The sequence below is a fragment of the Macadamia integrifolia genome, chromosome 9 (genome assembly GCF_013358625.1).
Source record: "Macadamia integrifolia cultivar HAES 741 chromosome 9, SCU_Mint_v3, whole genome shotgun sequence".
Lineage (NCBI taxonomy): Eukaryota > Viridiplantae > Streptophyta > Magnoliopsida > Proteales > Proteaceae > Macadamia > Macadamia integrifolia.
In genome coordinates this window covers 13,061,974-13,086,512 of record NC_056565.1, presented here as the reverse complement: position 1 = coordinate 13,086,512, position 24,539 = coordinate 13,061,974, and the positions used below count along the sequence as shown (strand labels likewise).

The window sequence follows — 24,539 nt, the reverse complement described above, 5'->3', positions numbered from 1 at the left end:
TTTTCTTTGCAATCAAATTCCTTCAATTTTCTACCCCCAATATATATATATATATATATATTTATATCTTTTGTTTTGAAAAGTAAAATTTTGAAAATTATATTTACAAAATTCAGAAAGAATTTTAGATATATAAATTTCCTTTTTCTGTTCAAAAGTAAGTCATGTGGCCAGCCCAAGCCCGTCATCAGCCCGACCCTACGCCCAGCCCAATATGAATGGAGACTACAATGTTTGGGCGAGAGAACCCTACCAATCTGGTGTAGAAAATACCCAACCAGCAGACCAATGGAAAGGCACATGGGAGCATATCTAGTGCATGTCAATGAGGGCAGCATGGTCTTTCGTACCCTACACAAGTGCACCGACTGGACATTTCCTACACTAGACTTGTAGTGTTTTTTTTTTTTTTTTTTTTGCCAAAGAATAGGAATATACAATGGGGGATCCAAGGGGGGGAACCAACACTACAACCTACAAAAGGGAAAGCCTAAACACCAAGGGCATCCAAAGAAAGCCCGGGCAAAGGGAGGGGGGTCAGCAACAGAAGCTCAAGAGGGAGGAGAGATGATAGAGAGAGGGATACCCCAGGAGACAATAACGAGCATGTTCCTTGGGTGTTATATATAATATGGGGACAAAGACAGCTAAGCTTGAAGGCACCTTTAATAGATGGTGTTCCAAATCTTATCGAAAGAGCGAGAGTTGAAAATCCATCTACAAAGATTTCGCTCCATCCAGGAGTGATTGCTGGTAGCACAGAGGCAAACTTTCCAATCATATCACAAAATGAGGCATCAAAAGTCATGTCAACCCAGATCCATTCTCTACTCAAGGGAATGATTCTTCTACAAGAAGTCCAGATGACTTTAAGCACTCTTTTTCAGATAGTGGAGTAGAAGGGGCAAGAGAAAAGAAGATGACCAATATTTTTGGTATCATTCTAGCAAAGGCTAGAGGGGAGGACTAGAATGTGATAGAAGATGAAAAACAATTGCATAAGGAGACAGTTGGAGAGAACTCACAAGTATTGATGTTGTGCCGAGGGATATAACCTTTGAACCAAATGATATTACAGCAAGGAGCAAGAGGACTCATAGAGCGAATATGGTTCCAAGCAGAAGTAGAGGTGAAGAGACCCATGGTGGAAGGAAGCCAGAAGATCTTGTCTTCTCTTCCACTGTAACCGGGAGGGAGCGAAGACTAAAGATCATCGAGGGTGGGGGGAAGGGGGGAGACCAATCGCTAGAGGAGATGATGGCAGCCACAGATGCAGATCTGGGGAGGCCAGAAAAATAGATAATTCTGGGAGAAATCAAAAGGAGGAGAATGCCCAAGGGATGCCAAGGTCCAGCCAGAGGGAGGTGGAAAGGCCCTTTTCATAATGTTTACTCATTAATAATGTCTACCTTTTTTTTTTTTTTTTTGGGGGGGGGGAGGTGGGTTGTGTTAAATGACACTGTTTCTGAACCAAAATTCCAAGAGAGCTATATTTTATTATCTGAACCTGAATTTTGAAAGGAGAAACAATAACAGCCACTTGGTGCATGCTGTTGGATGACACCAAAAAATAAAACCAACATGAAGAATGTGACTCTGATTGTGACAGTGGGTAATCCAAAATCTAATGTCATATGTCTGTCCCTCCAAAGATGTGTACCTCAAAGACAGTCTCTTGAGGAAATGAATCCTGCCCAATCTGAATTTTCTTCTCATGCCCAAAGAAGTCCATCGAACCCAATTTCCGAATTTGAGACTGGACTGTCGCAGATGTCATGATTTATTATTTGGTCACATTCTGACGAATCCAGATACGGCTCCAACAGATCTGAAGACCTCTCAGATGGAATCCCATAATCCTTGAGGATGCGAGGTGTGGTCGAAGAAACAGCTTCCCGTACGAAGACCGCAAGGAAGTTGTCTTCAAACTCGAAGACTAAATACTTGTCCTTGCATGCTAAGCAACAACATGGAGGTAATAGTGAGTAGATTTCAGAGAGAGCAGTCAAAGATAAGGCTGCAGGTACTTACAGTCAACGAGATATGCCAAGTGTCGTATGTTTTTTATTGGAGTTCCATTGAACTTTAGAACCTGACATTGTTTATTTGTATTATTCTTTCGATCCTCTTGATGAATGATGAAGTATATCAATTTTGTAAAAGGTATAACATGGTGGGAGGCTAGAACTTGCCTGCTGATTGCCCATTTCCTCATATCCGATGTTCACCTCATTTGCCAAGACCTATGCAGGAAGGGAACAAAGTAAATCAATATCACTAAGAGGCTCCAATTTCAAAATCCCTATATGCAGTTCTTGGATTACATGAGAAAAAGTTGCCAATCGTCTCTACTATCACCAACTAATATATAATAAGAGATATGAATAACCTGCGAGAGGATCACTATCTGTTCCCCTTTGAACTTGGCCAATGAATACCGTGCCTTCACCAATAGTTTCAACTGACCCAAAAGAAAAAAAAAATGAACTTTTATATGATTATGAATTATGGCAATTAGTCACACTCAACACTGTTTAGAAGATAAAGGTTTTATACAGCATTACAACTTACCCCTATGGTGTCTTCACGTTCCTCACTGTTAAACAAAACAAGTAGGTTAGGGAAATTATGAACAGGATGCCAATCCTTTTTCTAGTGAAAAGTCTACCTAATGCTATTAGCCTATTAGTAATTGAAACTATAACGGTAATATAGGCAAGGATCAAACATACTCAATAAGAGGTTCTGAGAGTGGCGTGAACACAAGTCCAGCAATAATCAGATAAGAAGGTTGGCCTCCTTCAATGTGGTAAGGGACCTAGAAGGCATTGCCAATCTAATTAACATTTGAGCATGAAACTGATCAAACTTCAATTTGATTAACACCCTGAGCACACCATTGTGTACAAACTACAAAGTTAAAATCTGTTAAATGGCATACCAAATGCACCCGTGGATTTAGTGCTATTTGAACTTTCATAGAAGTTCCCTTTCGAATAATACCAAGCTCTGCCACATCACCTGCAAACCTGATCATTCAAACATTATTTGATCCAAGGGCCTGTATCACTCTGATCATAAATAAATGATAGAAGTGAAAATAAACAAGCAAAATTGCAGAAACCTTCAGAAATTTGAATTGGATGTTTAAGCAATGTAGTTTAGAAGACTCTTTATATATTGGTACAAATTTAGAAGGCTCTTTATTACACATTGAATTGACTCCAAGAATAGTTCATCAACAGCATAAAAATTTGCCTCAGCATGGTATACACATCATCAGGGTGAAAGTGAAACCACTTCTGCCTAGGAAAAACAGAAAACCAAAAATTTGACTGTGTATGGCCATAGCCATCCATACTGTAGTCTTCCTTTGCTTTGTTTCGCCATTTTCCTTGAGATCCAAAATGTACTTAAGGAGATGGTTACCATGGTCATAATGCGTTGATTTCCTCCCACCCCCAGGTTGAGGCAGTAAGGCAGTATACCCCCACCCCCTTTTTTATAATCTTTAAAGAAAAAGGGTAGTCAATACATAGACTAAACTAGCATCAGATCTTCCAGGTGAGTCGGTTGGGCATGAGAACCACATGTAACTGTTTACTGCCGCAGAATGCCAAGCGCTAACAGAAATAAATGGAGAGAAGAATCAATCACATTGTTTTTCTGACAATTATAAATTTTCTTTACTGTAACATATCAGAAACTAGAAACCAGTGATCACACAAGCGACATAGAAAAAAAAGAAGAGAATTGAGGGAGAAGTGGGTGAGACTGCCAAAGAGAACAAAAGAATCATAACTCTCAGCACTCAGCAGTCCCCCTTATCATGTTTATATAAGCAGCAATTACACAAAAGAGGAAAGCCTAGAAGCTTCCTTATTCCTAGTTATAATTGAAGACTAACTGAGATCCTAGAAGCTTCCCTATTCCTAGTTATAAATAAAGACGACGAACTGAGACTAACTAGGAAAATGTGTACCCCCACACGGTATATATGGGATATGTTTTAACACTTGCCAATCAAAGCAAAACGGTAAAAGGATATGGAGTAGTAATGCACGAGATAAAAACCAAAAATAAGGATCAGGTGAGCCAGGTTAAGGAAATGAGAGTAGTAGTGGCCTTCTTCTGTAGTAATGATTTTGACTATGCAGGCCCGAATTTCTCATGTGTGCATAATACTTCTATAGAGAAACATAAAAGTAAATCTGGTAATATTTTCAGTCTATTTTGTGATACAGCTCATAGGAACTTTACTTTTGACTTATTAGATAGTGGAATACTATGCGCTCAGTTGATCGAAATGGCACAGTTCCTTCACATCCTACACGAACATCATCAAAGCTTACGATCACGTCCCCCTGGAGAAGCATAATATCTACAAAAATTATTTTCCAAGTATTTTGATAAGGCAACTCTGGACATTCAAATTCAAACATCCTTCAACAGATTTGAAAGACTCCATGACAATGTCAAGGTTAAAGGAGAGGAATTTGTCAGAATTTTAGAACATCAAAATTGACAGAAGGGCACAAACGAAGAAACATTTGAAACACAGTAAAATCTTCTTTCTCCTTTTCTGAATGATTGGCCTTATATTTGAGCAAAAAGTGGCCAACTAGGCAAGAGACATCAAAATTCATACACATCATTCATGAGTACAAATCAACATCTTGAAGTACATCAAGCATGAAACCCAAATATAACCACTGGAGTGTGAGGGCCTTGATACCTATGGTCTGTCCTTGTGCCCATCTAGCTAAGGTCTCCTGTTGATGGGTTGGCACACTAAGCTCTCCAAGTGAACGATATGTTCCAACAAGTGTACTGGCTTATCAGAACCAGATTTCAAACTTTCAAAATGTTCCTCCCAGATCAGACATCCAAGAAGAAATATAGCATAGCACAGTAACCAGTGTTTACAGTTGGATCTTGGCTTTCTATGACTAGCTATGCGCCTTTCTCCCTTCAAATCAGATTTTTTTTTTCTTAACTGTATTAGATAATCACTTTAATAAAGTCTTCACAAAGTTTGTTCGTGATCCTGATATCAATTTGATTATTGGGTTGCAAAGCACTTTAGCAATTAGGCTGCCCTACATATGACGCAAAAATTCCCTTCTCTGCAGTTGTGTTTATTGACTGTTGTTGCTAGACAAGAGATACTAGCTGGAGTTACAAATAGTCTGCCTACCTCTTTCAAAACATTATTTGCAGCAGAAGTGGGCTCAACTCTCCGTACCAAAACGCCCTGCAGCACATGTCATGGACCGGAACATATGAGGATTAGAATGCTCAAGAGATGTAATAATTGCGATTTTAAAATGAATGTAGGAATGTAGGAATTGCATAACAGACACATCCCCGAAAAAGAAAAATGAAATAGAAGAGACGTGCACTGCATTCCAAAGAACCCAACCACCTCAATCAAACCAAGAACCCCCCCCCACCCACCCCGAGACCCCCATCCCACTCCTTTTTAACCACCACCCTTCGTATGCTATTCAATCTCCTTGCTTAAATAGATCATATACAAACAACACACACAAATAAATAATAGATTACCAAACTATGCATGTGTTGATGACCTTCTCTCAAAGTTTTATTACTCATGTTGGATAAACAGAGAAAGGGATACACATTTGCAACCTTGATGAAATGGGTATCAAGCTCAGTAGACATACGGAGAATACCTCATTAGATTGCACTTTTAAGCATGCACGAAGTGCTGAATTCTCCAACTTCTGAAGCAAGACTCCAAGGCAAGGGAATCCTGAAATTTCATGTTTGGCATTAGCTGAGAAGGATAACCTCCTCTTGCTAAAATTAAGCAGTTTAACCAACTCCAAACATAAGTACCAGACAATTAATGTACTAATATGTAACGTAATGCAAGAAAGCTAAATTGCTGATTGGATATGCATCAGAAACTCGAACTCCCCCCCCCCCCTTTTTTCCTTTTCTTTTTGATGTCTTCTACTTTCTTTTCTCCTTTTTTTCGGCACTCTCCTTTCCTTTCCTGTCTGGTAGTTTCTGGATAAAACAACATAGCCTATAGGAGAAATCATCTGATGGATAATGTAGTTCATGACCAGATGAAGAATAATTGTTGTTTCATTTCTGTTGCTGAAATTATATCAATTAATAATTGACACTTTAGAATCCAATGTCAGGATGGGAGAAAAAGAAATCACAAACAATCAACAAACCAGAAGATCCCCACTTCATCCCACCCACACCCACACCCACACCCACACCCCCACCCCCACCCCCACCCCCCCACGCCCCGCTCCCCTCCCCACTCCATCCCCCAACAGAACTACACATCATAGGCCAAAGGAAGACAATTTCAAGGCTCCCCATCCACATGGAAGATCTGAATGCATGAATCATCCTCCTAGTTTGTGGAAGCCCATTTTATAAATATTATGAGGTATCAAGTATACTGTTTCAGTAGATCAGTAAGAAACTAATTCAAGAGAAGTTCCTCACCAGTATACTTCCCATTTCTTTCATAGTCTTCCAAGAAATGAGAAATGACTGTCGTGGGAATTACATATCCAATATTTTCAGCATCTTCAGATCTGTAAACCTAAATGAAATGCCTAGTAAGAAACATGACAGTGATGACCCACATAATATAATGCACTAAAAGTAGTTATTATCATGCTATAAGAGAATAATCTTCCCTTTTTTTCTTTTTTAGGGGGGTGTGGGGGGAAGAGGTTTGCATAACATGATTTTGATTAGATAAGCATGTTTCGTGCATAAAATGGAAATTTTTGGAGAACTAAACAGCAAAAATTACAAAATTGAAAATTTATTATTTCCAGTATATATGTATGTGGTGTGTGTGTGCACAAGTGTGTGAATGTGTCTGTACATAGATTGATAGAGAGAGGGAATTAAGAACGTGGATTGAGTGAACCAGAAATCTACCTGAAATGCCACCCCAATACACTCCCCCACATCATTGAATGCAGGACCACCACTATTTCCTACAATGTGACAATTAACAGAAGGTAGATGTCCAAAGACATTGATTTAATGAGTAACATCATAGTCATCAATCAGCCTTTACAACAGAGCTTTGGTTGGGCGATTTAAAAAAGTAGATGCACAGTAGGAGACTCAGAAGTAGAAAGAAAATGGGACTAAAGTTGGGAGACATTACTACCTGGATTTATTGCTGCATCAATTTGAATGCCAAGCAGGTCAGATGATCCATGAGCATACGATGTAACCTGGAAATACAACCAAGAGGAACCTTGAGATTTTTCTAGTTTGGCAAGAGAATCAGATGCATGCACAAGTGTTTTGTTTACATATGTGTGAGCACATGGCAGTGGGGATGGGGGAAAACCTAACTTTCTTAGACCAATTAACACATCCACCCAGTTGCATTGACATTGGTCCAGTGAAATACCAACAACCAAGGCTCCAAAAGGTGGCACTATATATACAAGGTGGCCACTTTTTTGGCACCAATAACAGGCCCAACAATTTGCTCCCTTTGCATGTGGTGAGTTTCAATCCAAATACACCAATACATGGAAAAAATAAAGCCCTCTTTCATGTTTTGGGAACCTAAAGACCATGGTTAAGTAAGATACGAGTTCATCCATGTATACATTTTGCTTCCTTTGCATGTGGTGAGCTTCAGTCCAAATACACCAACATATGGAAAAAATAAAGTCCTCTTTCATGTTTTGGCGACCCAAAGACCATGGATAAGTAAGATACAAGTTCATCCATGTACCAATAGATGCCATATCATCCTTCTACATGGCCAAATCAAGGAATTATGCACACAAGAAATAAGTGGCCAACCAAAAACAACCTAGATCTTGCCAATGCAGAAACACTACTCAAAAATAAGGTGAGAAATGATAAGATGAAAAAACGAAGAAATAGAGAACAAGTGCACCAGAGCAATCAACTTACCTATGATCACCCAGGTATCATAAAAGAACAACTCTATCATGTATTGATCAGGTTTTGGTCATACTGCACCCTATTAAATAACCAACCACCAGTCTCAAGATTTATCAAGTGATCACATTACCAATGGTTACTAGTGATTACACTACCCATGTAACTAGTAATTAATACCAGATAGACCAACTTAAGCCTCAAAAAATATCAACTGACACCAAGAAAAGGACTGACTTGACTTATGACTCAAAAGTAGATCCAGAAATGAGGATTATGTACATGCCCTCACTGACCAAAACTAAAAGAAATTAAACAAAAATAAAACAAGTAGCTAGACCTAGCAACTAGTTCAGCTGGACCCCCTAATTGAACCTTTTATTTGGTATGGATAGTTGGCTTTCCCACATTTGAACTAATGCGTGTACTCTTTTACTTTGATGTCCAAAGAGGGTAATTCTTTTCCAGCCAATGAAAAACTGCTTCATTGGTCTTCAAGTGGATATTCGGCTTTTCCGCTGCAAACCCACTTAGAAGTCCTTTCAACAATATTGAACAATTTTCTGCTCATTATCCTTCTTTTGTTCTCCTTTCCCATTCATCTATATCTGCCTTTTACTTCTTTTGGGGGCTGATTAGGGTTTGCTGATCGCAAACCTGCTGCACCATTATTGCAGTGGAGCCTTCAGAACACCACAGGCAGTGCTGCTGGCAGCATTGCAACAATAGCCGAGTGCAGAGGCAATGCGATCATGTTAGCTCCAGTCCTAGTCATCACTGAAGAGATCATATCAGTTTGCAGAGAAGAAAGAAATAAAGTCTGCAAGGTTGAAGTGCATGATGGGAAATTAAAGATAGTCTAGGGACTAGAAGTGGTAGGATGTAGAATTTTCCATTGGGGGGAGGAGAAATGGTTTGTTATTGCATGATCTATACAAGCATATGCGTGCTAAAGATTCCATGCAAATTGCAAATCAAACTAGAATCTTCCAGGACTTTAAGCTCTTCACAAAAGACCAAAAATTAAATAATTCATAATTTTCATACAACTTTCCTCCCATGTCACATCTCAAAAAGACTCAAAGTCTCAACACCACAGTTTCCACATTAATACACATGTAGTTTATCATACAGGATATGCTGCTCAAGACGACGATATTGGTACAGGACTTGTGTAGACTACAGTTTATGAAAACCTTTTGCCAGAGATGCAAACATGAAAATTATAAAGGGAGAAGGGAGGAGAAGTGAGGAGGGGAAGTTAAGATTTAGACACACACACTTGAAGTACATATCCTCAAGATGGTCTCCTGGTGAATATCCATATATTTTCTTGACTCTATGCACTTGTTACACAACAACCCCTTAGAGGAAGGGCCAAGCAGGGGGGCCAACGGGTAGGAGAAATGGAAGTTTGGGCTCTAGAAGGGTTTGGTTTGCTCATATTTTACATAAGAAGCGTATCATATTAGAGCTCGTCAGGAAGTACTTGGGACTACTACCGCTAGAGGAACAATACCTAACCTTGAAGATGCTCCATAATCTTTTCGATTGCTCATTCGAGAATTACAATCTTTGCTCTGGAACTGAATCATTTCCTCATACCTGAAAAGAACTTCCAGATTAATGGAAGGAAGCCTGATCGGAATGAATCAGAATTTTTCTTCTATGATCACCGGTATAAACATCAACAACTTCGAATTGGATCAGTTTCTCCTCAAAAAATAAGTGCTTGGGCAAATAAAATCCTACCTAATGGAGAAATAGTTGGAGAGGTGACAACTTTTCAAAATGTTAATATAATGTCTTGTAAATGTTGACAAACAGTATTAATACTACAACTGCCTGAGGAAACTACAATGTTCAGAATCAAACTATTCTTTTATTTTTATTTTTTTGTCCATTTTTGCCCTTCAATAAGTTAACCACAAGTTAGTAACACACGCACACGCACATGCACAATCACACACACACACACACACACACACACACACACACACACATATATAATAGTAAAATGGACACATGCAATTTCACGTGTAAGTATTTGTCAGGTGGTAGAGAAATTAAATGTCTAAAATAATCTAAATATATTCTAAAAATTATCCTTTGTAAAATTTATTGATCCAAATTTTTGAAAGGCTCAATCTATTTCAATCTAAATTATAAAGAAAAGAAAAATAATTTAAACATGAGTTTAAGATACAAAAGATTAAAAGAAGAAAAATATAGAATGCACAATTGAACATTGAACAAACTTGCTTTCAATATTAAAAAAGATCCCATCCAAGCGGAAAAATATTAAGTAGAATTCCATCAAACATACAAACTAAAACTCAAACATAGTGAGAAGAAATTAAAACTTATCAATGTCCTTAATCACCAAGGAAGCATATAAAAACTATGAATACATTATTGGGAGAATGGCACAGGAATTGCTTCGGATGTCCGTTAGACCAAATAAAGCACGTGAATGCATTAGAATGTAAATCAGTAAAAAAAAAATATATATATATATATATATATATATAAATTGCATGTGTGTTGCCATAGTGCTTCAGGTTGTAAACCGGATCAAATAGAAAATAAGAACGAAAAAGAAAATTGCAGCAACTCACAATACAAAGCTTTGTTTAATTCTACCAAGGAATAAAATTAATGATGAATAGATAGGATTTGTCCCAGATAAGTTGCATCTCTTCCCATAGAAACGTTTTTGGCTCACTATAATGAGTTAGCACAGATAGGATATTGTTTATTGAGGCAAGTAGCTTTCGGTTTCTCCAGATCACTTGCCTCACATGACTCTTCAACCTCCAATCCTATAAGAGTTATCCATGAGAACCCAAATAAATATTTCAGCACCACATAGCATACAAAGCATCAAAATAGTAGTGCACAAAACTTGCTGCTAATGGTGAATAAAAGCAGTCAAACAAAAAACCAGAAATTGAACAAATAACTTCAAGGAAGAATGCCAAAAATATGAGGTATCATTAGTTTAGTATAGTAGAAAAATTATAAGAAGTAGAAACCGAGAAACTAAAGCAAACACAATCAAGTAACAAAAAATTTTAAAACCCACAAAAAAAAAAAAAAAAGAGTCGGACAAAAAGATAGAAAGTGACTGAGCAATAGCATGTGTTTCCTCCTAAAGCAACCACCTTTCTACTCTGTTGCATTTAGTATATATGAATGATGCACAAAATAATCAATTTAGAGGTGTATATAGTATCTTAAGAGAGAATATGGTCTACTACAACCGAGTCAAGCACTTCGATGCATTCATAAAGAATTTTTTTTAGTAAAAAAAAAAAACACTTGTAAAATTATGATTTTTTTTTTTAATGGGTTCATCTGTGTGTAAGCAAGTATGTTACAAACAGGTTTTGTAACCTTGCTTCAGTTACCCTTTAGATTAACTTGCATTCAATTGGATGGAGAGATAGAAGTGGTAATTTCACATTAAGTTGTCCTTTTTACATGGCTCCGCTGGAGCTTGAGCCAACATGACTTTGTCTCCTATTTTGTCTCTACCTTTGGCTCCCTCAACAAAATGCACTCTGCCATTATCGTCTTTCTGCAACCACAAAATCCCTATCTTCTCTTCAACTCCATAATCAAAGTCTACTCCATCTCCAAACCTTCCCTTCAATATCTCGTACCTTTTCTTCCAAGTCATGGTCTATTATCGTTTCACTGTGGCCCTGCTCCTACCATCTCGATCTCATTCTAGGTCGAGAAGTACAGTCACCTTTACAACAGCAAAGAATGATGGCATTTTTGTGGCCATTTAGATCCTTAGATAGCTTGTCTAAAACAAATGGTCAGTCTTCATCAGAAACAATAGGGTTTTCCATTCCAACTGAGCCTTACATGGCTTGAATAGGACATGGAGACACAAAATTTAAATCTGGAAACGATAACCACCAATTGGAAAACTAAACCATTGGGGTTCAGAATTTTCAGTAGAAACAGAGATTTCAAATAAAGTGTGAATTTCAACGATAGAGAAAACAGGGTTATGCCTGTTTTAACTGGAATCGTTGGTGTAGGAGAGTAGCACTGGGTTCATGATATCCCCGGCATTAATGGGGCTAGAGATAGAGACGATGGTAGCCTTGGGCAATGCTTCAAAAATTGAACTTTGTTTCTCTGCGACAATTATGAGAGAGAGAGAGAGAGAGAGAGGATTTCATTCCCTCGTTTTTATTTGGTTCAGTTTTAAGAAACCATGGCTAGGAAATCTCAAATTCAGAAGAACATGAGTGAGGTGGGAAAAAAACTCCTAGAATATAGATTTTATTTTTTACAAAGATAGAAACATGAGAGAGAGAGGATGGAGAAAATTTAGAAAGAATTTTATTTTTTTTAGGTAAAAAAAAAATTTTAAATATAGTTTTTTTTAGAAAGATATAGATTAAAAGAGGAAAAGAGAGGAGGGATAAAATTTAGAAAATATTATTAGAGAGAGAGAGAGAGAGATGAGGAAGAAAATTTAGAATGAGAGACTCCTAATATGTAGAGATTTTTTTTAAAGAAAGATGTAGATTAAAAGAGAAAAACGTTAGAGAGGAGGGAGAAAATTTAGAAAGATTTATGGTAAAAACAACTCCAAAATATAGATTTTTTTTTTTTTCAAGAAAGATATGGATTAAAAGAGTAAAAGAGAGGAACGTGAGAGAGGGGAGGGAGAAAATTTAGAAAGATTTTTTTTTTTTTTTTTGGTACTATAAAAAATCCTCAAAATATATATATATATATATATATTTTTTCTCTTAAGAAAGATATGGATTTTTAGAAAAAAAGAGACGAACGTAACAAAGGTAGAAGGAAATTTAGAAAGAATTTTTTTTAGTAAAAACAACTCATAAATTATAGATATTAGAAGAGAAAAATAGAGGAACGTGTGAGAGGGGAGGGAGAAAAGGAAAGTGGGAAAGAGAGATGAGGAAAGGGATGTGATAGGAATAAAGAAACTAAAATTTAAAAAATATAAAGGGTACCAACAATATCGGAAAAATAGAAATGATTGACAAAAAATATAATGAAAAAGATGACATAGTTAAATAAGTAAGAGGGGTAAAGTAGTCAAAGAAAAGATTTGTCACGAAGCATAAATACATGCTTTTATAATAGTATGATATATAATCTGGCATAGTGGGCAAGCCAGTGGCACAGCGGTTAATTTGCACTATTGCAACATGTTGGTCACAGGTTCGACACTTGGACACAACCTCGCCTGTGAAGCAGGGGGTAAGACTGCATATATTTGCCCCTCCCAGACCCTGCAGTAGTGGGAGCCTCGTGCAATTGATTGCTCTTTTTTATATATATAATCTGGCATGTTCACTTTAGTCTCTTCTGTAAGTCAGTTCAAAAGATAGTACAAATAGTGCTGAAAAGTACAAATAGTGCTGACCCAGTACATTGATCCATATCATCCAAATAGAATTGCCTTGTGCATGTGGTAATAATGCAAGAAAATTCCAGCTACATTAAATGGATGACAAGAATGCTCATCAGTGAAGGGCTCATAGCTACCCAATATTGAAAGTGCATCTCTAATCAGACCTCTATTCGAGAAACCACTCCTTTTGTCACTGATATGGTGTCTCCTCCAAGTGGGTAGCCTACAACAGTTACAGCATCCTGCCATTCAGGAAGAAATCATCATTTTAAATGTGCACATATCACTGGAAACAGGTCCATAGAATCAAAATATAGACTTTCACAAGGCCATAACAACGGATAGAAGGTGCATTTGGTTATATGAATAATTGCATTATGAACTTTGCTCAATTATTTCTAACAGATTCACTTCTAAAGTCTAATGTTTCCATGAACAAAACACTGACATGTCTGCATTGAGAAACAGAGAGTGTGTATTGCAAGAATTTGCGGAAGATCAGTCTGGTGAATTGCCACTTTACTGTCATTGGTACCAGTCACAAACAGACCAACTCACAAAGCAATGATGTTAACAGCACAAGAAAGTTTATTACATCAAGTTATAACTATTTTCCTGTGATAGTAATTAATTAAAGTAATCCATGGAAGTGCTTGCATTCAAGTTTCTGGAAGCTGATAAGCTTGAAAGGAGATGTCTTTCCACTTGTCTTGGTAACATTTACCAAAATTTACAACAACTAAAGGAGAATAAGATAAAAACCTGAAGACATGGAAGCCGCCCAAAACAGAGTGGCTCAGCTCCTTTCCAGAATTCCTCACTCTCTACTGAAAGCAAAGCAATGTCACATTCAACTCCCCTAGCTAAAACCTGTACATGAGATCACTCAAGAAATAGTTGCTTGTTAACTTCAGTTCAATAAGCATTATAAGAATTTAGGCTGTGAAACAGAACAATCACTCGAAGATAGTATTGGAAACAACCTCCTAAAATTTTTCTACCACAATGAGAGAGTAACAACATAAGTGGAAAGAAACCCCAAGCTTATTGAGTACCTCAACAGATGCTTGCAGACATTGTTTTGAAACATGGCCCAGACTGGTTTAGCTGGGGATCAGAAACTAAACAAACTGGTTCGACCCTTGACCCAGGTTAAATAACACCAGGACAAAACTGCATAAACTTTCAACGAAGATAGGTTGCATTGAAACATTAGGAAGCAGTGCAACATTCAATTAATAGGAACAACTGTTTTAATTACCAGTCCTGCTTCAATTCAACTCAACCAAGGGTCGTCCCACCTAACTATAGTTGGCTAGACAAATCCTATTTCAACATTTCACCCAGTTCAAAAGCCATAGGAATCCCTCTTCAACGTAATTTAAGTAGCTAAAAGAACAGAGTAATAAGATATAATAAAGCAGGAGTCATATTTCATATTGCTATATTGGAACTGCAGTTTGAAAAAGGAGAACTGCAAATGGTAACTTATTTGAGAGGATGTGAGTAAAGAAAAGGACTGAAATTTTATTATGTAGTGAAAATAATAGAACCCCCGTGCAGTTGGCATGGGACTTAATTGATTATCTTAAATACAACAACAACAACAAACTCAGCCTTATCCCAACTTAATGGGGTCGGCTACACAGATTTATACAAAACAAGATCGAGTATCTTAAATGACAAAAGGATTAACTTGTAGATACCTTTGCCACAAATTTAGTGTCATCTCCTCTTCTCTTCACTTTGACCTGCAATCACTTTATACATTACATGATAATCATAGGAAATTATGCAATTATATTCTGTGTAAACAATCAGAACATGAATACTTATTAAGCATGGTCATAATCTCCTTTTTGTCAATAGGGTGTGAATGAATGCTGTCACTTCATCAAGTAGAAAATAGGCAACTAAAACCAAAAATATCTGATTTGAGGGCAAATGTTAGCAATATGCTCTACAAGTTGAAGAATGCATAACCTGACTTGATCGATGCAGAAGCAAGCCTAACTATGGCACTTCAGCTGAAACACATAGAGTTTGGGTCCTGTTTAAATGCTGGTGACCCAGCAACAGTTGTAGCCTATAAGCAAGAGAAAAACTACACAGCGGGCTGGACAGCACCTATGGCTGTTTGACCCATTAACAAGGTTACAAAAGGGAAAGAAAGTGGCCTATTTGTTCTGCTGGCTGCATTGACAGCAGCAATAAACAAATCGAAAGAAAGTCAACCCCTTGAGATTCCTTCTGTGGAGAATGAGGGCAAGTCTCCTACTCCTGTCCTCACTGGCAATTTATCTTCTTTTTTTAAGAAAAAGTTCTTTATGCAGAGAAAGAAGGGGGTGGACGGTGGACCTTGGTGCAATGGTAAGATTGCTCCATTGTGACAAAGTGGTCATGGGTTCGAGTCAGGAAACACCCTCTCGCGAAGCAGGGGTAAGGCTGCATAAATTATGACCTTCCCCAGACCCCACAGTGGCAAGAGCCTCATGCGCTGGGTACGCGGTACGCCCTTTTAAACATAAGGAGGAATGTACAAAGAAAGGATCCAGAGCTCTCCCAAAATAAAAGAAAACAAAAACCTCACAAACATTAACTGTCTCCACTCTCATCAGTACACAATCTAGGCCACAACACCCTGTCTTGCAAGTCATAAGCTAGATGATTTTATTCTTGGCCACTACTGATACGATAGTCGCCTGGGAAGTTATTTTAGCCAAGGGAGAGAATGAAGATGAAAAAAGACATGAGAGCTGGAGAGAGAGAGAGAAGAAGAAGAAGAAGAAACAAAACCAAGGAGAAAACTAAATTAACAAAAGAAATAGATCAGTACCAAAATCATTTGCAACAACTCATGGAGGTTCTTAAAGATAAATTGCTATTATTTTGGAGATGTGCAATGCCTTGGTTTGACCAGGCTATGTTTCTTGGTTGTATAGTTGCACGAGATGGCTTGAAGGCATACCCAGATTATGACAACATGACTTGAGTAGCCAACTCAATCAATGGCAGATGTTCTGTCACACTGCCAAGGACAAATAATGATAACTGCCTGGTAAGGGCAACTGAGGTTTGATAAGAAAGAGTTTGAGAGTGTCCCACTTTGTTGATAAATATCGAGTTTGCAGCTTGCAGGGATTGGTGCCATTTTCATAGCACCATCATGGATCCAAATAACTGAATGCTTGAATGGTAAAGGTTATAGTCAGGTTAGAACAGCAGATTAGGCATTTAAGAAAATCACGACCTGAAATTCTACTAAAATCAATAACCATTAAGGAGGCGCCACATAATCGAGTGGAGCAATTGGTCCATGCAGGTGCTGACATCAGCTGTACCAATTGGTGCCAGAAGTGACCCCTCTTGTCTTCAAAATGTTTAGTCCTGTCATAACCTAAAATTGGATCGATGAATCAACTGAAGCTCTGAAACCACGCTGAAATACTTAGTTTGCAGATCTAGGGTTAGAAATGATGGAAGATTAAAAATAAGGAAAAGAGAATTTCACGAGGCCCCCTTTCAAAGAGATTATATAACAGAGTGGGCGAACAAGAAGTAACATCTACAAATGTGACAAATATACCATTATATATATTCCGAATGGGTTATCATATGCACTAGGCACCGGCAGGATTAAATCGATAAACAGCAGATCGTCCGACCCTGTTAGTTCAGGTCAGGTATCCACCCACATTGACAATAATATCCTCAAACCCACCCCCAGATATAGTGATAAACAAGGAAGATAACTTATTCTTTTTCCCTTGAATCCTCGATATGCCATTTAACCACTTAAATGGCCCTTAATATAATAGTACTACAAGGAAAGTGAAAGCCAAACCTCCATTATGTCCTCTAAACTGCAAGATTTTGTAGAAAATTACCTGTGTATCATGTTCAACACAATGTGCATTTGTCAAAAGCTTTCCATCCCCAATCATGAAACCGCTGCATAACAGATAACAACTCAGCAAATATTCCACTGCTACAGACTACAATGAATATTAATACAAAAAATTGCAGGCCCAAAAAGGAAAAGAATCAACCAAGAACAACTAACAGCCTAGAGTTCAAGACATGCCTTCCTGTACTTGTATACTGTCTCTGTTTTTGCCAGGGAAGGGAATAATCAGGTGCTGTATGAGTGCAATAAACCTAGACAAATTATCAACAAGCATGAAAGGTTAACAATAAATACTGGCTATAGATGAAAAGCCAATAGATACTGAAGCTTCAGGTGGATGCCATTCTAGGAAGAAACTGCATCTTCACATAACATAAAAACAAAAAAATTTAAGTGCATAAAAAAAGAGTCGGTTGCCATTATCAGCAACTTTAACTGGTTGGACTGACCATAGACCATTAGTCTTGCAGATTTGACTTGGGTCCACTAAATGGTTCAATGGGACAAACGACCTTCATTTCCATAACATATTTATTACCATTCACATACATATTATATATTTTTTTGGTTAATCCCAAAAAAAATTATAAAGAAGGCTCACTGTAGTATGGAAGCCACAAGGCCTTGCAAAAAAGAACACTGATTGGAGCCGACACAAAAACCACTTCCAGTCTCCAGATGTACCAGACAAACCAGAAAACTCTTCATTCTTTGTATATTGAAGCCCAAAATATAGTTTTATTGGCTCTAGCACCTACCCTTCTGCCTTATTCCTAAAGGCTCCCTCAAGCCAAATGCTCCATTAAACAGTAATAACCATGAAAGACCAAACCTTCTGGTTCCTTCTATTAAAGTTTCCCTCTCCAAGCCACCAACAACTGGTCAAAGGATGCAGGCATAACCCGGTCCAGACCATTCTACTCCAGCATACACATGTTATATAATCAACAACAAACTCAGTCTTATCCCAACTTAATGGGGTCAGCTATATGGATCCGTGCATAAGCAAAATAGGAGAAATGAAAGTAAGAGGAAACAAGCCCAGCACCAGCAAGTAAGAAAAATCTCAACTAGATGGGGTTGGCTACATGATGGATATTTGTTCTCCAATCAGCACTATCTGAGGTCATACTTGGGACAAGACCTAGACGATGCATGCCATTCCTCACTACTTCTCCATTGGTTATTTTAGTGAAATACCTTTACTGAAGCCAATAAACTTTACTTTCCCACCGTCCAGATCTCCAAGTCTACAAATGTCCTATGATCTTTTTTTTCTTTTCTTTTTATGCTCACATTCTTCTGTTGCTTGCTTCTTATTGAGTGGTGGGGCGTTGGTTGGGAGCACATTTGTGATTCGAACCTACCTAGTTGAATGGGAACACATACGCTTGACTATTTGCCCCTCTGTTAGAGGTGTTCCATAAATGTCTGCAATTGAGTAAATGGCTCTACGAACGAATGAATCGGATCGAATTGGAAAATGGAAAGATCAAGGCAGGGATTCCCGGTAGTCATCTATCGCAACAATGGATCAAGCCGATTTCCAAGCTAGACCAAAAATAATAATAATAATAATAATAATAATAATAATAATAATAATAATAATAAATAAATAAATAAACACACTTGGAAAGACATACCTTATTAAGGCTCTATCAAGACCAGGCGGAAATGGTACACTATCGATCCAAGCCGGATAGGGTTTACGATACCGATAAGATGGACGAGACACATGGTGATGGAAATCTAGAACGTTCTGTCAAATGAAATCTCGCAGCTCCGTCTGGTTAAACCGTAATGATCAATTAATGGCCCCTAGTTAGGAGACATATGAATTAGCTCTAAACACCTAAGCAGCCTGATTTGATAATTATAACTACTTCTAGACACATTCGCCAAGGCAAGGATCGGGAGCCTCAGTTTCCATCATCCATAGACTGTTGCAGGCAGAGTTGAGTAGATTCTCCTGAATGTCTAAGAACAAATAAGGGCATGGGTCAGGGATGATAGGGGAGTATACATATCAGATGGTTTAGATCATCCAATCAGATTATTTTGCAATAGGAAATTTCTTAGAATCTTAGGTGAAAGAAAGAGATGGGGTTGTCCCCACCATACTTGCATGTGAATCCAGTAAGAGCTTATGAAGCATGAGTGCAACACTGATGATGTTTCACAGCCGCAACTGTGAAAACAATAAACAATATAGATTCAAAAACTCAACAGCATGCACTAACCGTACTAATTTATGCTAGTTCTATAAATAAAAAAAAAACAATAAAAACTACAAAATATACCTTCACGACTGCATTGAGAAAAGTTGCATCTTGAAGACTGCCTGAACCACTGACCTGATAATGCATGCCAAAGGGGTACAAAAAAACTTATTTATCAAGAGAGAAACTGATGGAAAAGTGATCATAACCAGAAGGCAGGGAATAAATAATATTTTTTCTATTTTAAAAACTAAATAAAAAGAGTAACCAATTATGGGCCAAAAACCGAAGGACAATGACTAAATTGCCTGTGTGAACAAGACAGAGAAAGGTATCCAGGGGTACTAATGGCTAATGCAAATACATGAGTAGGTTAGTGTAATAACTGAAATAAAACCTAGATACTTTTTTCTGATCATGAAATTGAATGGGTGAATAACCTGCAGCGACGCGATCATTTTCAAAAACCTAAAGATGCACAAACTCATCATCTCTCCAACAATTGAGTTGTTGCCATCAACATGACAACCCACAAATACAAGAAAAGGATGCAATATGTTGACAATAACTCTCACTGTCAACGACTTGCACTCGCAGCTTCCTAATAAGAATCAGCTGCAACCAATTCTGTATGCCATGAACACAGGTGCGTGTTTTTGGGTTTCACAAGATTGAAAAAGCACAAATGGAACTATTCATGAATCATTAACCACAAACACCTCCCCCTATATTTCTACGAACTGCATTGTCATGTCAGTTATGGTTGCATGTCACGACAAATAAAGTAATCGGCATGCACAAGAATGATCTTTCAAGTCATAGTTGTCACAGATTTTGGCATAATTATAGCTGCATATTGGATCCAGTGCACAAGGCTCTCGCTATTGCAGTGTCTGAGAGGGCCACAAAATTAAATCATTTTTAAGAACACAGAATGAAAAAATTTCTTCTGAACAACAATAAAAGTACACACCTCTATGAAGGTGACCCGATTGCTCAACGTAAAGTCACCAGTGTTTGGTTTCATACCTGTGGCTCCTTAGGGTCATACCCAAAACCTTTCTTGTCTTTCCTTCGCATGTCAGGCGATTTAAATGCCGTTGATTGGGTTTGACCCATCTCCATTCCACCCCTGTCAGGAAGTGAAGATGATCTTTTACCTTTCGATCTTCCAGACAACTTCTGCCTAGAAACATCTTTCATCTGAAACCAACGAGTTCAAAATAGGATAAAGAACGAAATTTGTTTCACTGATGCTCTCATTAGATGTACAGGGCTGAATAATAATTTAATTAATGAGAAAAAACTCTGCAAACTGATAGGAATGAAAAACCTTACATATACGATCAATTAAAAATGTGTCACTAAACTAAATCCTTTGACATAAAGCATGACAAATGCAGCATTACTTGTATTAGGAAGGATATTTCTTTCATCCACAAAAAATATGGTCCAAAGAGTGAAGAAGAAAAATGAATTGACAAATTTTAGAACGCAGCTATTTAATATACATTTATAAATAAAACCTTTTATACAAGGAAACCACAGTATGCAACCCACCAAAATCAATTCAATGAGCCCTGTCCAATCAAGATAAACACCAGTACCCACCCGCTAAATAAAATTTCAGGGAGGGGAAAATTACAATAACAAGAATCAGAACTCCATTGCAATAAAACCAAACACATAAACAAATGACCATACGAAGAATAGATTAGGGTCTACCATCTACCTCTTCGCTGATTTCTCTATTAAAGGATGAGCCTCTCTTTATAGCTCTTCGTTTGGAAGGCATAGCTTTATTGACTCTAATTAAATCTGAGTAGAAGGTTCTCCACGTGTAATGGCAGCCAAAATAAGGGATTGGAGAGGCGTCGCTAAGGGTGAACATAGAGAACGAGCAGCTGGCGGCTGCCATCGCCATTGAAGCTGTGAAAGCCTAACGAGTAAGTTTTGAAGAAGAAGAAGAAGAAGAAGTTGGTTTAAACAGAACGGGGTGACTTAAGAGTGACAAACGTATACAGATGTTCTCTCTCTCCTTATCCTTTCCCTCGAATTAGATTTGTACTGGTAGTGGCCACTGGCAACTGGCAACTGGCAACTGGCAACTGGAAATGAAAATCTCGTACCTGGACGTCAGCAAATCTTAAGGCTATGTTTGGAAGGCAAGATTTTTTATCCAAGAAAATAAAGAACAAATTCTTGGCTTCCAAACCTAGCCTAAACATTACCCTTTTATTTTCTTTTTGAGTAAATTACACTACTCTCCCTTTAATGTTTCAGGTATTATACAACCCTCCCCTCTCATGCAAAGTTTAAAATTACAAACTCTTCCCTTATAAATTGTAGAATATATCAACTGTACCATGACCGCGAGTGATAAATAGTTAAGTGTGTTATAAATTTGTTTTAAACCTCAAAATTCCCTTGATCCAAGGGAGATAACCTATTTGCCCTCAACCCTTATTCTCATCTTTTTCCTTGAGAAACCATTAACCGATTGGGATTTAGAGTTTTTAACTTGGGATTTATGTTCTGAAATCGGAGAAGAAACAGACGATTTAGTGTTTCGTATTATTTGGATTTGCAAGTCCCTAAACTCAATCGTATTGCATAACAGAGAGGCGGAAACCCAATTAACAACCCTAAACCCAATCACATAATAGAGAGGTAGAAACCATCCAACAGAAGAAACAGACGAAAACAAGTAATAGGAAATCACCTTTAGACTTGCAGCTCCACCACCATGACCATCGTAATGCATGACGTTCATGAGCTTCTCGGCCATGGTCTTCTCATGAGCGGGGAAGAAAGTGAAATTGCAGAGGAAGCATTAGCAAGCCCTTTAAACTGTTCATCCCAGTCTTTAGTCTTTGCAATCTCAATTTCAAGTTTCAAAGTATGCGAGTTCATTATAGAAGAAGTTTCCTGGTAGGATCACTAAATTGCTTTTAGCCAATTGAATTCACCAAATGGCAAAAGAATTATTCAATAACCCAAAACAATTCACTAAATTGCTAGCAAATTTGCAAGGGGAATACTCTCTGTTGTTGCTGCCAATACCAACAAAAATTCCCTCTGATGATCCTCACGTTGTCGCTGTGTATTTCAACTCTCTCTAAGCTTTTTTGGCTTTGGCAATACCAAGTTTATACGATGTTACCACTTACCACTTACCGAGAGAAGAAGGGGATTAAATATAATGTCAATTATAATGTCCAAGGATTATTTAATCATTGTGGAGGAGAGTTGTACGGTTGAAAATTCCGGATTAATGTATCCGTTGGATCAGCTCACGGGATAAAAGGATATCGCCACTCTCGATATCCTCTGTGTCAATATCATGCTCATCTTGGGACAATATGTTTCCGCCACTGCTGAACGGAGATGAAGAAGAATAAGAGGAATAGAGTCATCGGCCACCACTGGGAACGAAGACGGAGAAATTGTAAGATGAGTTTTAAACAAAACATGGGAAGGGGGTAAAAAAGCCATTCAACATCTGCTTCTAACTGTGTTAACACTATATGGTACGTTTGCAATTACAAACTTCACAATGAGTCTGATTGTAATAATATCAAAATAGTACTTAGCGTGGAGTTGGAGTAGTAAAATTAAGGATGTGAATTTGATAACGATTAAATATTTGGTTGTTTTAAAAAAACAATATGGTTTAATTTATGGAATAATTGATGATCATAAGACTGTTCAATAGTCTATTCAATAATTTACTCATATTATGTAGTTATGTAGTTAAATCCTTGCTTGTTCAAAACCTTATTTAAGTTGATAGAAGATTTAAGCATTTATCAATAAAGGCAAATTTTAGTAAGCATGCAAATAAATTAATAAACCGATTACTAACCGTTTAGAAACCGTATGAAATAAATTGCGATTAAAACCGTTCACTAAACAATTGTAGTTTCAAAATTTGTAACCGTTTAGTAAATTGTGCGATTTTGGTTTCAGCCAAATAAATATGAACCAAACCGCATTGTATACAACAAATTAACACCATTTGGTAAAATTAAAAAAAAAATATATATATATATATATATATAAATGGTAAATTGGATTTTTTCTCTTTTTTTTTTTTTTTTGTTCGCTTCAACTTTAGCCTATCTTCCCAGTCCCCAATCCGTGGTTTTATAGCAAGGAATCGGCACAGAATCAGGTCCATGACGATTCTGATTTGATATCAACCAAAATCGGTCCCGATGAATAATCTTATCCTCGGTTCATCATGTCTGAAAACTTGTCAAATCTACGGTTCCTAGGTATGAAATGATGATCGAATTTGGGATCGGTGAAGGCCGATTTCAATACGAGTCAACCGATTTAGTGATCTAACTGCTAATTCTTGTTTGGAATCCTGTTTCAGTTTTACAGTTTTTGAAGCCTGTTTAAATTGCTAGTTTGCCCCTTCTAAAATCCTTCTCCAGTCAGTTAGTGGAGATAAGGATTTGATATTTATAATTATCATCATTGTTTCCCTTGTTCCTTGTTCATTGATAGCCAGCTTGGCATTATCAGTTCGCAATAAAAAATAAAATAAATAAATAAATAATGTGAGTGATATATATTGATGTTTTTATGATCATCTTGTGGGTTGTTGTAAGTACAATTATTATGTGTTTATTTTAGTTGAAATAAATTCATTTCATAGATGCTATTGTTTATTTGTCGAATGTTTCATATTGAATATGTGTGTTGTATTTTTGCTATCGGAATTTCTAAAACGTGACCGTATTAAACACATCTAATATCATTATGATGTATTTATCTATTTTTAAACATTAATAAAATACCATCATTTTTAAAAAATAGGGAGAGAGGGCTCCTAAAAGCCAGTGTAGCCATTGAACCAACACTGAGGACCAATGAGAATACATACAAAAACATCAACAACAATGGATTTTCCATTTTTTTTTTTTTCACGTGGTAGGGCGGTCATTTCGCCACTCTTCATGTGTATTTGGTAGAGACCACATTGCCTTTTAGGTTTATAAATATATTTTTATTTCACTTGGAAAAATTAACGATACGTATATGCTGAAATATATGTCAT

General features: G+C 37.3%; 1 protein-coding gene across 1 annotated transcript; it reads right to left on the bottom strand.

Moving 5' to 3' along the window:
• Positions 1 to 1,466: 1,466 nt before the first annotated feature.
• Positions 1,467 to 21,510, bottom strand: LOC122089143 (protease Do-like 2, chloroplastic). Its single transcript, XM_042658644.1, has 21 exons — positions 21,204 to 21,510; positions 20,501 to 20,674; positions 19,553 to 19,606; positions 17,430 to 17,503; positions 17,233 to 17,296; positions 15,052 to 15,096; positions 14,108 to 14,215; positions 13,510 to 13,587; positions 7,181 to 7,247; positions 6,943 to 7,001; positions 6,496 to 6,595; positions 5,697 to 5,776; positions 5,198 to 5,254; positions 4,261 to 4,364; positions 2,942 to 3,029; positions 2,733 to 2,818; positions 2,572 to 2,596; positions 2,390 to 2,461; positions 2,193 to 2,243; positions 2,032 to 2,092; positions 1,467 to 1,957 (listed from the first exon to the last, which is right to left on the bottom strand). The coding sequence occupies exons 1-21, from the start codon at positions 21,393 to 21,395 to the stop codon at positions 1,713 to 1,715; spliced, it is 1,884 nt and encodes a 627-aa protein (XP_042514578.1). The 5' UTR covers positions 21,396 to 21,510; the 3' UTR covers positions 1,467 to 1,712.
• Between the last annotated feature and the right edge of the window lie 3,029 nt (positions 21,511 to 24,539).